The sequence below is a fragment of the Hypoxylon trugodes genome, assembly GCF_022578975.1.
Source record: "Hypoxylon trugodes strain CBS 135444 unplaced genomic scaffold F4822scaffold_1, whole genome shotgun sequence".
NCBI lineage: Eukaryota > Fungi > Ascomycota > Sordariomycetes > Xylariales > Hypoxylaceae > Hypoxylon > Hypoxylon trugodes.
In genome coordinates this window covers 3,250,914-3,266,101 of record NW_026250016.1, presented here as the reverse complement: position 1 = coordinate 3,266,101, position 15,188 = coordinate 3,250,914, and the positions used below count along the sequence as shown (strand labels likewise).

At 44.1% G+C, this 15,188-nt stretch overlaps 2 protein-coding genes across 2 annotated transcripts; both read left to right on the top strand.

The window, feature by feature from the left end:
• The first annotated feature begins 1,558 nt into the window (after positions 1-1,558).
• On the top strand, positions 1,559-3,976 carry F4822DRAFT_34158 (SAC3/GANP/Nin1/mts3/eIF-3 p25 family-domain-containing protein). Its single transcript, XM_051455811.1, has 3 exons — positions 1,559-1,712; positions 1,779-3,015; positions 3,081-3,976. The coding sequence occupies exons 1-3, from the start codon at positions 1,652-1,654 to the stop codon at positions 3,292-3,294; spliced, it is 1,512 nt and encodes a 503-aa protein (XP_051319802.1). The 5' UTR covers positions 1,559-1,651; the 3' UTR covers positions 3,295-3,976.
• Positions 3,977-9,167: 5,191 nt separating this feature from the next.
• F4822DRAFT_424485 (scd2/ral3) lies at positions 9,168-11,161 on the top strand (the record flags this gene model as incomplete). Its single annotated transcript, XM_051460158.1, has 3 exons — positions 9,168-9,332; positions 9,435-10,169; positions 10,226-11,161. The coding sequence occupies 3 exons, from the start codon at positions 9,168-9,170 to the stop codon at positions 11,159-11,161; spliced, it is 1,836 nt and encodes a 611-aa protein (XP_051319801.1).
• Between the last annotated feature and the right edge of the window lie 4,027 nt (positions 11,162-15,188).

Below are 15,188 nucleotides of genomic sequence, written 5' to 3'. Positions count from 1 at the left end.
TAATTATTAATTTAAGATTATTTTTTTAAATATAATAAGAAGATTCTAAGCCTTTTTAATGAACAGAACATACTTAATTACTTAACCTACTATTAATATTATTACCTTAAAATCAAGACATCCCGGATTCACCAATCCAGTAACGATTATACTTCTTTAAGGCATAGGTTCGTTATAATTTAATTATTTTTTCTATAATTATTAATTTAAGATTATTCTTTTAAACATAATAAAAAGATTTTAAACCTTTCTAATAAATAGAATTTACTTAATTATTTAACTTATTATTATTATTATTATTATTATTAAATTAAAACATTTTTAATTAATTAATTTAATAATGGTTATACCTTTTTAAAATATAAGTTTATCATAGATTAATTTAAGGTGCCTCCATTCTTAGTTCCTTATTATTGTTTAATGTTATGTCACGAACTAATTTAAAGACAATTAATTAAACCATAAAATAAAAGCTTCTTAATAATCAATTAATTATTATTCCTTAATTTTATATTATATATGTTATTTTATAACTTAGAACATAATATTATATCTTTTTTTTATAAGGTATGTCCTTATACCATATTATATAAGGAGAACTAGGCTTTATATCTCCTGGTATATATATTATATTATAAAATAAATAAAGTCTTATACTTATATATTAAGAATATAATACAAGGAAATTCCAAGGTTTTAAATTGGTAATACCTCTGCCAGCTAGGCCCCCTTACTTACCTATTATCAATGTTATTTAAAAGCTTGGAAAGTAACAAAGCTTTTATCTAATAACTATGGGAATTAAACTTACATCTCCTATTTTAACAGGTGAAATTAATCATTATATCATGAATTAGTTTAAGGACAACTAGTTAAGCCATAAAATAAAAGCTTCTTAATGATTAATTAATTATTATTCCTTAATTTTATATTATATATGTTACTCCACAACTTGGAACATAACATGTTATTAGTTTATAACATATATTTAAAAAAAATAATCTTAAATTAATAATTAAAAAATTATAAAAAGAATAATTAAATATATAAAAGATTTTAATAATTTATATAAATATCCTTTTTTCCTTTTTTAATTAAAAGTTATACGTTAGTTTTAAATAAAAAGGAAGTTTTTTTTAATTATATAATAACCTTTTTAAAAGTCGGGCATAAGATTGTAGGTGTGACAAGGATTATTGGATAGAACAAATGAACTAAGCTTAAGATGGTAATGAGTACTTAGATACTTTAAGTAAGTTTCGCGCTTTAGGTTATGTGCAGGCGCTTGGGCCATACCACAGCACTGTGACTAACGATGCATCTGACCGCCTAATCTCTCTCATTTTTTCCACCTTTGTCACATCCTTCCTGACTCTCCTCCTCATCCACAAACTAACTCACTTATTTGTTGTCAACGCACTTTTCCGACGCGCACATTCTTCTAATTCATCGTCTCGACTGTGAATGCCTTTGTTCACATACACTTGACAAGTCCACAAGGCGATAGATAGATATATCATTTTCATATTTCTACTTCTCGCTTGGGGAGCTGTGTTTCGCGTGCTGCGTACTACTACTACTTCTACTGCTACTACTAACTAACCTCTTTATTTCTACAACGTCGCACATATATCGACCCATTTTGACGACAATGTCTTGGGCAGCACCCCCGGGCGTTCAGACGGCGCCATACAGCTACACTCCGACTATGAGTATGTTCCTTATTTTATTTCAACCATCTTTATTAAATGAATGCTAACGTTTCTCTCCTTTTTCAGATACCGCATACACTGCGGTTCCCGTCCGTCAGGGTTTTGGTCAGACCTACCAAGCTCAGCCACAATATCCCTATTCCACTTCTGCTAATCCCCCACAATCGACAACCGCTATGGCCTCCTCATCGGGTCAGCAGGCGCAGCCACAGAAATTCGATTGGCCGGATTCCGTCCGCAGTTATGTTCAGCGCTCGTTTCAGTCATCGAACCTAGATCCCAGCGTAACCCGTGCCGAAATGGAAGCCAAACTGAAGGAAACCATTAGATACACCCAGGACTGCGGAACTATGTACACTACGGATTGGGATAATATGCCACTGCCGCAGACTCTTATTAAAAACGAACGTCAGCGGGCTTTAATGCAATCGATGGTACCGCCGGTTTTAACTGAAGCAGTGACTGCCGCCGCTATTCCCACAACCAACCCGAAGAAGAGGAAGTCCTCCGACCTCAGTGTACCCGACTCGACAGCACCATGGCGTGCGGCCAAAGGACTATCTCTCGAAGATCGAATTTCCAAACCCGCGATGGATGGCCCTCTTTCGGCCAGAAGTAAGTTCCAGAAGAATGTTGAGAAGCGACAACGTCGCGGTGATGGTGGCTACCACACGTACCGATCCCCTAGTCCGCCGCCTCCCACAGGACCCATTGTCGGATTCAACGAGTCCCTAGAGAAACCATACCTACGCCTGACGGCTGCTCCCAAAGCAGCTGATGTTCGACCCGAGCGTGTCTTACATCATACACTAGACTTGCTTAAGAAGAAGTGGCGCAAGGACGGCAACTATAACTACATATGTGACCAGTTCAAGTCGATGCGCCAGGATCTGACAGTACAGCGCGTCAGAAATGATTTTACCGTCTCCGTCTATGAAATCCATGCTAGAATTGCGCTTGAGAAGGGTGATCTTGGTGAGTATAATCAATGCCAGACCCAACTACGTGCTCTGTATAAGGCTGGCTTGAAGGGCAATTCTATCGAGTTTAAGGCGTATCGTATTTTGTATTTCATTCACACCGCAAACCGAACGGCGTTGAATGACGCCATTGCAGATCTAACCACAGCAGAGAAAGAAGAGCGACCTATTAAACACGCCTTGGACGTGCGGTCGGCGCTAGCTTTGGGCAATTATCATAAGTTCTTCCAGTTATACCTCGACGTCCCTAACATGGGAGCATATTTAATGGACATGTTCGTGAAGCGCGAGCGACTTGCTGCACTTGCCAATATGTGCAAAGCGTGAGTACCATCTCCCCGTTATCATTTTTTTTTCTTTACAGAACTAGCCGCTAATCGAATTATAGATTTAAACCAGCATTGAAGCTCCGCTATATCACTGAGGAACTCGCCTTTGAGTCTGACGCTGAAGCCGCTCAGTTTATCATCGATTTCAACGGTCAGGACCTACTTGAGGAACAACAAGACCACATTGCCTTTTTATCCGGAAAGGCCGGAACGCTATTCGAGACAGCTAGGGCTGAGGCGTTCAGTAGAGTCGACCTTAAAGGCCAGATTTGATGTGTCTCCATATTCTCTTCTCTTTAATTGCTCCCTTGCTTTATCTCTTTCTTTGACACGACGTTACCCCATTTCTGGCCCTGATGACTACAACAAGTCATCATACACCGCCCCTTTTCGTAGACACCCACCTCTCTTTTCACCATTTCCGACGAATACAAATATTGATCTTGACGAGATATGTCATGAGGGTCGCGACTCTGGATATTAACACTTGGTTTTATCCAAGTTTGAACCTACAACGCAACTATTTGGCATCTCTTACGATCGATCTGATGCCACGTTGCATCAATTCTACGAAGTTCGCATACATTGACTTTCAATCATAGTAAACGGTCATGGTCTACTTTGACAAGTGGCTAGTGGGATCCTTGATCTTTAGGAAGGTTTTACCAGCCTCGACGTGAGCGTCTGGTACGGGGAATGAGGGTAAATGAGTTGAGGTTTTACTAGGCGCAGGTGGATATCAGTATTTTGCACGAAAGTTTCATCACGAAGGTGCAAGGAGTTTGGCGTCCGGACCGAGTGGCCCAGTTGTTTTATACCGATACCCCCGACGACGAATGCCGGTTTTGCGCATTTTCTTCGTCTGACTTTGACGGGAGTATATGCATGGACGGGTTCGCTAAAAGGATCGGAAGATGAATTTAGTTCAGTTTTAGATACATTCCGTGATCTCAGCGGGTGCAGAGCAATTCTGACGCTGGGTATAATTCATGCACACTTAAGCCAGTCTCTGTTTATCGTAACCATAAATTTCCTCTCTTCACCTATTTTGTGCCAATAGGTATCCTCGTGGCTGGAGTCATTTTCGAGTTGCTCCTGTAGGAGGTCCTTTAATACATCAATATAGATGTTGCAGATTCGCGATTGATCTCCTTTGGAAAATGTAGTGGAAGGAAGCCGGTTCTGATAACATTAGATCGCATTGTACCCGGTATGCCACCCTTATTGTATTGCTAGAATACCCAGATTACATTTGCTCATTGAGGTCCTTCAAACATCTACCTAAAACATAGATTTTGTACGGGTCATAAATATGGAAATCTATTCGTATGCTAGATTGCTCTTCTCAGTACCAATTTCTCTTAATGTCACGTAACTATTTCTCAATGTCCGGTAAGTCCTCTTCTAAGCAACTAGCACCCACACCGAGGAGGTGGCTGACGGAGGCATTACAAAGCTGAGACATACATCTACGGTAATTTCTTCATCCCACGACGCCATATTTTGCTTCGCTCACTGCTAAGCCTACTTGCTTACATTGATTACACAGGCGTGGGATACGTCGCACGGCCTGGCGCTGCGGAAGGAACGTAACCGGGTACGTGCGGATGACGAACTAAACTAGCTTGACCGGTATGCGTATCGTAGCCCATCAATTCGCCCGTTCTTCGAGGAAAAAGCATACACGGCGCTACGAAATGTCGCACAGGTGCGAGAGCAAGAGCGAGGGAATTGGGATTTGTGACGCCTCTCTTTTCTCTAAATTATTTTGCACATGTATTTGCTTTGCTCGGCTCAACTTGCCTCCGGAAATGGGATACGATGTCGGTCGTTGGTCCTGATCGGGCTTGGTTTTGTTGCGCCTGGGTTGGCCACCTGGATTTTGGCCTGCCTCGGTGTGCGACGGCGGAACGGGCTCACGAGGTCCGATTTATGTGACGGATCAGATTTTTGACGTCTAGGAAAGATGTGAGAGCTAAGGGATGATATGATGGGAAGAAGCCGGGACCCGTCGGTGAAGCGAATCTCTTGGCGTAAAAGCTCCCCCGGAGAATGATCTGTGATCATTGAGATGCTTAGATAGCTTGTGGCCTGATTATCTGCGTCACATGCAAGCCCATGGAGTAGATAGGCACTTAGGTGGGCAATTCGTATGTGAGCACAGACTTGCGACGTTGATATCTGCGGGGTGATGATGGTGATGATGTGCCTCTATCCCAATAGATTTACTCAAGAATCATAATGAAGACGGAACCGTTATTCTACTACGTCGTCACTTTGTTTCAGCATTTCGTTCGGTTTCATGATGCTTGGCAACCAACGTCGGGAACAGATGACCCGAGCCTTCTGCTACGTATGCATTAACCATTAAGCATACAGTATAAGAATTTGTAATTCTCTTTTCCGTGCTCCGATCTAGTTTCTAGTTTTCTCTTCCACGACTAGGAGTTTCTTCCGGTCAATTATATAGTAGTTTCTAGAAATGTTCGCGGACGTGAGCCGGGCTGGCCGGGCCTCTTCCGGGCAAGGAACTGACATGCATTACTAAGGGTAGTAGTTACCCACCATAGGTACCAGTACACAGGTAGCTGAGTATACCTAGGTATTCTACCTATTGATACAGGTGTTGGTGAACTGCGTCATCTGGGTTATGAGATATGTATTTGTGTCGACAAAATGCCTTGGTAGCTTCGAGAAAAGCCTTACGGAGAGTAGCAATATATGTGAAACTCCATCGGAGAAAAAGATAATGGTATATGCCTACATAAATGATACCTCCTACAAAAAAACGCCACCTCTCTCTGTTCGGTGTTCGGATAGATGTTCTAATAAAGTAGGTGTTACCGAATCCTCTAAGTTATCTACGTGTAGCAAATATGACATCGTAATTAGTCGATAACTTGATATGTTGGTATTGTACAAATTTGTATCCAAGTATTTATAATAATAGATACAAGTTCTAGAACCCAACTACATATGTACGTAGGGCTTAAAGATAGGAATATTGTTTCAGTGTAGCCCTGCATGCTCTATAGTCGTATTTGCTTCAGCATCGCATATGCTTAAGTAGTAAGTGCATGAAAGAACTGTTTTGGTGGCCGTGATAGCCCCCAGGGAAGTTAACAAGAATGTTTTATTATGCGTACTGGTGGATCTCTTTCTAGAGCCTACTATCGCGGATATAATATCCAAAGTCTCGTAGATTACAAGAGTTGGAAATCCGATATGATCTAACTGGATCTAAATATTTCCCTAAGCTGCTGTAAGCGTAAATAAGACGATAATTTCCACTAGGCACTAGAAGACGCATATGTAAGTCGCCATGCATGCTGCAAGGTACGTTTTCAAAGTTGGTGAAAGATCTCCTACGGGCCGTGGAGTAGGCGCAGGGGAGGTCCCTGAGGTTTGGGTATCCAAGTTAAAGCATACATTTTATTTGTTAGATGTGGAGCACGGCGTTTCTGGTGTTTATGTCTGCATACATAAAATGTAAGTCTAGAAGTTGTTTCACTGGTTTGGTTAGAAAGACCAAAATATTACTATGTATAGTAAACTGGTCGCGAGACGAAGACCGGGTCTGAAGAATGGGTTCCCGACAGTCGGTAACTAAGATATGTATACCCAAGCATGGAACGGTTCCTCATTCTTATGGGTGTGATTCTCGTATCGTATCGTAGCATATATGAATACGCCACCTAGGGGGTTCCCTGGCTTCAAGACCGGCCATTCAAAGCCTAACCTGCGCCCAACCTTCGTAGAAAATAAAGCCACGAACTGACGAAACCTATCGGATTGCTAGGTTCTTCGATCAGTTCAGCATTCAGCTACCAATTACCATCGGGTTACGACCCTTTCCTCCTTATTTTCGCCTTAGGTATATTTGGCGAAGGGAAGGAGGGAGGAATGTGAAGCCCTAAACCCTGGTATACGATATCCATGCTTTCAAGGTTGGAACCCAAGAAGCAAACACAAGACAGAATGCCCTAAAACCCATCCAACTTTGGTACGTCGATCCTGTTCGATGAATGTACGATTTTCAATATAATTAATGCGATCTCATTTGCTAGTCGATCAGTAACAGTTAATTGTCGGATCATTTAAGATATTCTTCCCTTCTATTCAATTATTTTCCCCTTTGAAAGGAACCTTACAGTTGATTGCATTAAGATTGGAGGGAGGGGATGTGTGTGACCCGTGGCGGGGTGAGGGAGCATGGGAGCATCAAGGGAAAAAAAAAGTTTAAGGAGGGGCAAACAAAGAATTAAGCCCTGAAAGTAAGAGCCCTGGCGGTTCTGAAGCTCTAAAATATTGTTATTGATGCCATTAAAAGGCTGGGACTAGTGCTTCACCTATAAGCTAACTAAACTTAAAGGATGCGATACATCTTTTTGGAATGTCATGCGATTCTTAATCGTGGCAGATTTAACTTTACGTACTACCTACATATGTACGTATCTATATTGTCTAATTTGTCGCTTTCTTTTCTTTGTAATTGATTTTCTTACATATCAGATCTTGATTTCTTGATTCAGTCTATCTGCCCATGTCGGCTTGTTATTACAAGGAGATGGGATGATTTTACGTACATTACATGGTACCTAATGGATATTGTAGGGGCGTACTTTCATGCTACGTGCTTCCGCGGTCTCTCCATTACAGGGCTAACCAAGCGCTAAAGCTGTCCGTTAGCGATGCCCCGGCAGTCTGGGCAGCTACTAGGCTGAGCTAGTTCTAATCGGATCTTTTTATTTTGGAGAAAAAGTACCCCGCTATCCCCGTGCCTTCAAAGTTCAACATGGCGCTGCATGGATGCCTCCCTTGTCCCCGATTCCATGAGGTGTGCAGCAACGTTATGTACATACGTATGTGTACCTGGGTACATACCTGACCTATGTCTTATCCTTGCAAGGGCCTATCCGCCCAGCCCAAAAAGCATTAAAGACAGCGCCCAGCGAGCCAGCCTGCCAGTGCGGTAACCGGGTACTCAGATGGATACACTACTTGAGTGAATGTACTTGGACCCATGAGCGCACATACACACATACACACGTACATGTACACACACGTACATGGATCCTGGAAGCCTGCCAATGCTAACGCCCGACTCAATTTATTCCACTTTTTTCGACGTTTCCACCCATTTCTCTGAACCAGTCAATCAACAAACCCCCCCATCCTGGCTAAGCGCAAGAGTAGTAGTCACTGCAAAATCCGACCACTCTGGTCCCTCTCCTCTTCCTTCTTTGTCCTCCTGACCCCTTCTTGCTCTATCTTTTTTTTTAAGAGAAATACCCGTCGACAAACTCTCATATCGACTAATCGCTGTGATAGCGCAACGATTGCATTGACGAGCATAAAGAACGACACGATAGCTTGGGCAGGAACAAAATTGCTATTGCGTGCGTGTTCGCCTGTTCGCTACCATATATATTCATTCGCAAATCCAACCACACCTCCACCCGACCAACCGGGACTGTGCTGAGAATAGATAAAGAAAAGGATATACCCGACAAGAGGGAAGAAAGAAAGAAAAACGTGAAAGGAACGACGTAGGGTTTCAGCAACGCTATTGACAACTATTTGGTCCCAGGAAAAGGGAACAATCGCCGCCACTTCTTTCTATCAGCAAGTCATTTGTCCGACGCCGACCGGTCAAGACGCAGAACGGCCAAAGCTTCGAAATCAATTATTTTTTTTACTGCGTAATTCTCTATCGTTGCGAAAGGTCTCACCTTGACGCACCTCGTTTCTTCGATCTCACCGGCTGAACTTCCACGACTTTTCGCCTCGCTCCTATTACACACCATTACACGCTGTCGCACTGATCCAAAGCTGTTGTTGAACAGAATCGCGAGACTCCGTCGACTTGGCGTAACCGTGCCTGAGCCTCGGGGATAGCCAACCCGCCATTCTCTGGCCTGCGCCCACCATTCTTTGCATCATCCTTCGCGCTTTCCGCCTCCGCCTCCGTCCCTTCCTACAAAATAACCATTCGTAATTAAGCAAAGTTCCGAGTCTGTACAACGATGAAGGTGCGTCATTAAACCCAATATCTCCACTTTCTACCTATTGAAATCAACCTACAATTGCCCCTTCGCCTTTCTACCGGGCATGCCTCTAAATGCACTCCATTTCCGGTCGCAATCATGTCGCGTTCTAGTTTCAATCGCGACCTGATCGCATCTAGTGGTGCTGTAGCTAACTTCGTGCGCTCCATGCAGGCCCTGCGAAGATCTATCAAAGGCGAAAAGGACAAACCCCAAGTGTCTATCGCCCCCAAAACCGCAGTAGCTATTGTTCCTCCCAAAAAGGTCGGTATTGCTCGTCCTTGACTGTATCCTTTTCTTGTCATTCGTGTCTTGACCCGCTTTTCATTGCCTTCGATGTAATACTAATACTTGAAACCATCCTAGGTTATTCGAGCTCTTTATGACTACGAAGCAACATCTGAGCAGGAGCTGAGCTTTTCAAGGGGTGATTTTTTCCATGTTATTGGTCGCGAGAACGACTCGGATTGGTACGAAGCTTGTAACCCGGCTCTCCCTGACGCTCGAGGTCTAGTTCCTGTAGCCTTCTTCCAAGCTCTAGGGCGCACCGAAAGGGATAGTGGTCAATCAGATCTAGGCCAACCCATAACGATGAAGAAGGATGACCATGATTCTGGATTTTCAGAAACCAATTCAGCGAACGTACCTGCTACTCCCACGACTAGTCATCGTAGTTCTAAGTCGGTCGCTAAGAATGGTGCCATGGTATACGGGATTGTCATGTACGACTTCCAAGCGGAGAGGGCAGACGAGCTGGAAGCGAAAGCTGGAGAGGCGATCATTGTAATCGCACAATCTAACCCCGAGTGGTTTGTCGCTAAACCGATCGGCCGCCTAGGAGGCCCTGGTCTTATTCCAGTCTCATTCGTAGAAATCCGAGATATGTCAACGGATACGGCTGTTCCTAACCCTCAGGATGCTGTAAAGCGAGCTGGCGTTCCGCGGGTCGAGGAATGGAAAAAAATGGCAGCGGATTACAAGAATAGCAGCATCACATTAGGCAAGTTTGAAGGTGGAAGTCCAGACGGTCTTCAGCAAGGTATGGAGAGGATGAGCTTGCAACCAGGCGCAAGCCGACAGAGTCAACAGAACCCCGCATTTGTAAGCCATAATAAACCGTTCATTTGGCATATTGGCTTTTATTAACAGCTTTATAGCAACAGCAGGGTTATCAGCAACAAGCTCAACAACAGCAACGAAACACAATGCAGCAAAATCAATTTGCTGCTAAATCGACTTCCCAACTCTATGCACCCATATCGGCCCGGATACCACGATATTGTTTCGCCGAAGATAAGTACTGGTTTGTTATCGAAGCGACTTTGGAGGATGGGCGACACTGGGAGTTGTCGCGTTACTACGAAGATTTCTATGATTTCCAAATTGCTCTCCTGACCGAGTTCCCTGCTGAAGCTGGTAATACTGGCACACAGAAGCGTACTCTACCGTATATGCCTGGTCCTGTTAATTACGTTACCGACGCAATCACGGAAGGGCGACTACATAACTTGGACGCATACGTGAAGAACCTACTTGGACAACCACCATATATTTCTAAGTGTAATCTGGTGAAGCAGTTCTTTGCACCGCGAGAGGGTGACTACGAAATTGAAGCTCCTAACGGAGATGAGTACAGACTTTCTGGAGGGTCACGCTCGTCAGTCGATTCACCGAGAGATGGAAACTCACGGCAATCTTCTAGGAACAATCTGAACGGAAATGGCTACTCGGGGTTATCCGCTGCTCCTAGGCAAATGCAGAATGGGCAAACACCAATGACTCGACAACCATCATCACTATCACAACCATCACAGACATCGCTATCCCCAGGGATCAGCCAAGGGGGACCGTCCCTTAAAGTTAAATTGCATTTTAACGACGACACGTTCCTAATACGTGTACCGTCCGATACAAACTTCCAACAGTTATATGAGAGGATTAGGGAACGAACTAAAGTTGCTAACGGGGACCAAATTCAACTCTTCTACCGAGACGAGCAAAGTGGCGATAAGCTCAGTCTCTTGAGCAACAACGACCTCAACTATGCTCTAGAGCATAACGAGAAACTTGTTGTTTTTGTCGAGCAGGTATAAGGCATTAATTAACGGTCGATACCCACAGAACATTTTCTATATACAATATACCCCATACGCTTTATTCTACTAGCATTTACGCCAATGTTTTAACCCTGTTTTCGATTTTAATTCACGAGGCGTAACTCGAACCCTCCTGGAAATATCATCTATGTCACCTTGATATGCCCTCTAATCCGCAACGTACGAATACGACCGATGACCCAACGCGGTATTTTCTGCCTCAATCACTTCGCGGTGCTGACTTCTTTCACCTGAAATCTACAAAAATATCTCCTATCATTTGGGGCTGGGTCGAAAATGGCATTTATAAGTTAGCCTTTTTGTCAACTTCTTTATAGGTTATAGGGTATACCTTACGGTTTGGCGCGAATACGGTTTGATTTCTTTCACTGGAATGAATTCGATTATGACTTCCGGTTTTTATACTGAAATTCCCAACTTTCTACATTGCTTCAAAGTTTATTATGACCATTACTATTATTTATTGGACGAGTGTGATGAGAGGGAATGATAGGGCGCATGACGCAAAGCTTGATATCAAAAGGGTAGGGGTGTGCGGCGGGGGAAACTTGAGAGGGTATCCAAAGGCCTTACGGGTGATCATTCAGGGCACTTGAGCCAAGGATTGAGGGCATGGGGTATTTTTGACATGTATCTAATGCCGAGTGGATGAGAAGACCCCGAATAGTGCGGCAAACGACAGGGCGATTAAGGGAGACATGAACAAATGCCTCCCAAGTTGAGATAATTCTACTCGTAGCTTTGAAGAATGGGATGAAGCGGAATGTCGATCAAGACTTGTTTTACACATTGATTCGTGATGTTGGGTATTGAATGGGTAGTGACAAACGACGTCGAATTCGTCCATGTATATCCACGTAGATGTCCTGTTTGAAGAGTGACCCATGTATTTTGGTCGCTTTCCAGGGTTACGCGCATATGTAGGTAGACGTGAGTTGTGGAATGATAAATCATTTTAACCGTACCTCCTCATATGTAATGCTGATTACCTAGGTAGCCGGTATACCTATGTATACGCAAGAAGTAGGACAAATGGAATTTATGGGTCAATCTGTTTAATTGTATCTAAAGTGTATGGCTTGAATCATACATGTTGATACGCGTTCATTGTCTTGAACACCTGTGTAATCAATTGTTAAAAGCAATTATGTATCTGAGGATGGTACTTATAGAAGCTTCTTTTTTTATTGTTTTTGTTTTTAGTTGTACTGCAGCTACTGCACTTGTGTTGTTCCTTCTAGATATATAGGTAGGTATTTCTATTGTATGATGGAATAAATCCACATAAATTTATAGTGATGTATAGAGGTAGTGCATTGCTACCTTAGGCAGTTTAGACCTAAGCACATGCCCTAAACGAAGGCCCAGTTAGGATTTGTTATCGGTGATTTGCATTTGAAACCGCGAGGGGTTTTGGGGAAGAGGAGGAACTTTAACGCATAAAGCCGTTCAATGCAATGAGGAAAGCACGGACCATCAATCTCTTATGCCCTTTAATTTGAGAAGCCCACTTATCGATTGGAGGATAAGTGAGTAAAATTCAGTAAAGTGAAGAGTTGCCTAGGGTGGCCCCTGCCCCCCTCAGCGTTTCTCAGCGTTTCTTAGCGTAGGCCTACACCAAAAAAACCCTCCCAAGCGACAAAACCCGCTCACGCCAATTTTCTCCTCCTTTCATTAAGCACAACCTCGCCCCCTTTACCACCAAAACCCGGGGTCGAGTTCGTTTACATCGTTTACACGATTAGACCGCCAAACTTCATTGAATCAATTGAGAATTCACATCATCATCCGAAATCCCGATGCAAAAAGAGGCTGACGTATTCGTACTAAGCAATTCTAAGCCATCTTAAGCCATCTTAAGCCATCTAAGCAGAAATCCCAACATGTCCGACGTTCCGCCTGCCCCCGACACGCCCACCGCCGTTGGTACGCCCAAGGAGCGACACTCGCTTACCCTCGACCAGCGACGCGCTCTTCGTCGCTGGGCTCATTCCCAAACAACCCGACCTTCCCACAAAGCATGCATCGAGTGGTTTTTCAGCCAGTATGGCCAAAACATCAGCCAATCCACCATTAGCCATTCTTTGTCGCCAAAGTACGCCCGACTAGATAACGACAATCAATTCTCTGGTTCTCGTCTGCGTTTCGGTAACTGGCCCGACGTCGAGAAGCTTGTCCTTCTTTGGCACAGCCAAGTTGTCGCGTCCGGTCGCAACCCTTCTAACGAAGAACTCGCTGAGAAAGCGAAGTCTATTTTCCAACAACTTCCTCGTTACAAGGATGAATCCCCTCCCGAGTTTTCGCCTGGTTGGATTCATCGCTTTAAGAAGCGCTACGGTCTTCTCATTCGACGTCAACGCCGCCATGGAAACGCCTCTAACCCCGCCGATGATATTCCCTACCTCATCGACGCCGTTCCTCGCTTCATGAACATTAGCGCGGATACCAGCCCTGCCGCAATTCGCGATGCTGTCCTTCGCGTTGTTGGCGTAGAAGCCAACCTTACTACTTGCGCCCAGGTTCGCGACGAAGTTGTTCGTCGCCTTGAGAATCCTAGTCCGGCCCCTCTCCCTACTCTTGCCGGCGCTACAGTTAACCCCGCCGAGCCTAGCGCATATCCAGGCAATGAGGATCCCGAAGTCGTCTTGCAGAATGCCCTTCGTGCCATGCAGCAGGAAGAGGAGGATGCTGAGGCCGTTGCCGCTGCCGTTCGCGAACAACGCGAGAGACAAGAGCAAGGACTTCCCCCCATTGCTCCTGCGCTACAGACACCTGCACCCCAACAACGAAACAGCGCGCGATTCACCCCCGCTGCTGCAGAGGACCCATCTCTTACATTGACTCCCATCTCAAGTGGCAACGCCCTCGGCGGCGCGGAACGACCTCTTCGATGTCCCTTCTGTGTCAACCAACGAATGCTTCGAAGTATCAAGGAAGCGGTTGAGCATATGAGCACTCATGTTGTCGTCTAGAGGAGACTACAACCCACGGTTTATATGAGGTTGATTCCACCCTAAATAACCTGTCCTTTGAGGCCTGATGGCCGTATTTGTATGAGTAAATAAGGTGTTTAAGGAAAGGGTTACGAGGCGCTAAGGATGTCCCTTTTCCATGAGGCAGGACGGGGCTTCTTGATGTGCGAGGGGGTTGTCGCACATCATATGTCAAAGAGTGGATGGCATTGGCGTTCAGGTCACCGCAAAGGTGCTATTTGTCTTTCAAGTATTGCTGACTGACATTGATTTTTTGTGAGAGTATTTTACGCAAATCATGGAAGGATCCCTTTTGGGCCTTTTCAATAGCAGACGGGCTTGATACCAACCTGCTTGAGCATGTCTTTGTTTGTGGAATAGTGATTGGTCAATGTGTATGCTTGATTTTGCCATGGATGACTACCAGCTGAACATAACGCTTATAGCAGCTCTAGACTAAAGTCCTTTAAATAGGAAGTAACTTCAGTTCATACTTTGCAACGCCACGCTTCTTTCCTGCAGGGGATCACGCATATTTTGCTCTCAACAATCCACGATAGAACTGCATATTACTATGTCACTTCCTACGAATGCACCGAAACTTCATATTTGGAATATTTTGAATTATCCACCCCTTATACGAAGCCAAAACTTCCTCTCTTCATCCTCTATAATAATCTATACTCTTCGTAACGATTCTTTTCGTAAAAGGCAGTCGACCGAATTCGAATCTGAATCCAACCCAGCCCGTCGCGTCCCAAATCAGAACGCCCACAAGTGCGCATGGTATAATAATAATAATAGCAATAATCATAAAGCCACCCAACCCGTCCATATCCATACCCATATCCATATTCGTAGTCGTACTCAATGCCATCACCGGCATTTCCCAAAAGTTTCTTCTCGCCAAAAACGCCGCAATTATTGATGAATGCCAAACCCGCAAAATGCGAAGCCAAAGAAAATAATTCACCGCCCCATTATCGTCTCCCTCTCTATCCGATCAATTGACCATGCTCCAAAACTCCCGC

Coding starts and splice junctions, on each gene's coding strand:
- F4822DRAFT_34158 (XM_051455811.1), top strand. CDS start 1,652: ATGTCTTGGGCAGCACCCCCGGGCGTTCAGACGGCGCCATACAGCTAC. Junction 1,713..1,778: donor CAGCTACACTCCGACTATGA/GTATGTTCCTTA, acceptor CTCCTTTTTCAG/ATACCGCATACACTGCGGTT. Junction 3,016..3,080: donor CTTGCCAATATGTGCAAAGC/GTGAGTACCATC, acceptor ATCGAATTATAG/ATTTAAACCAGCATTGAAGC.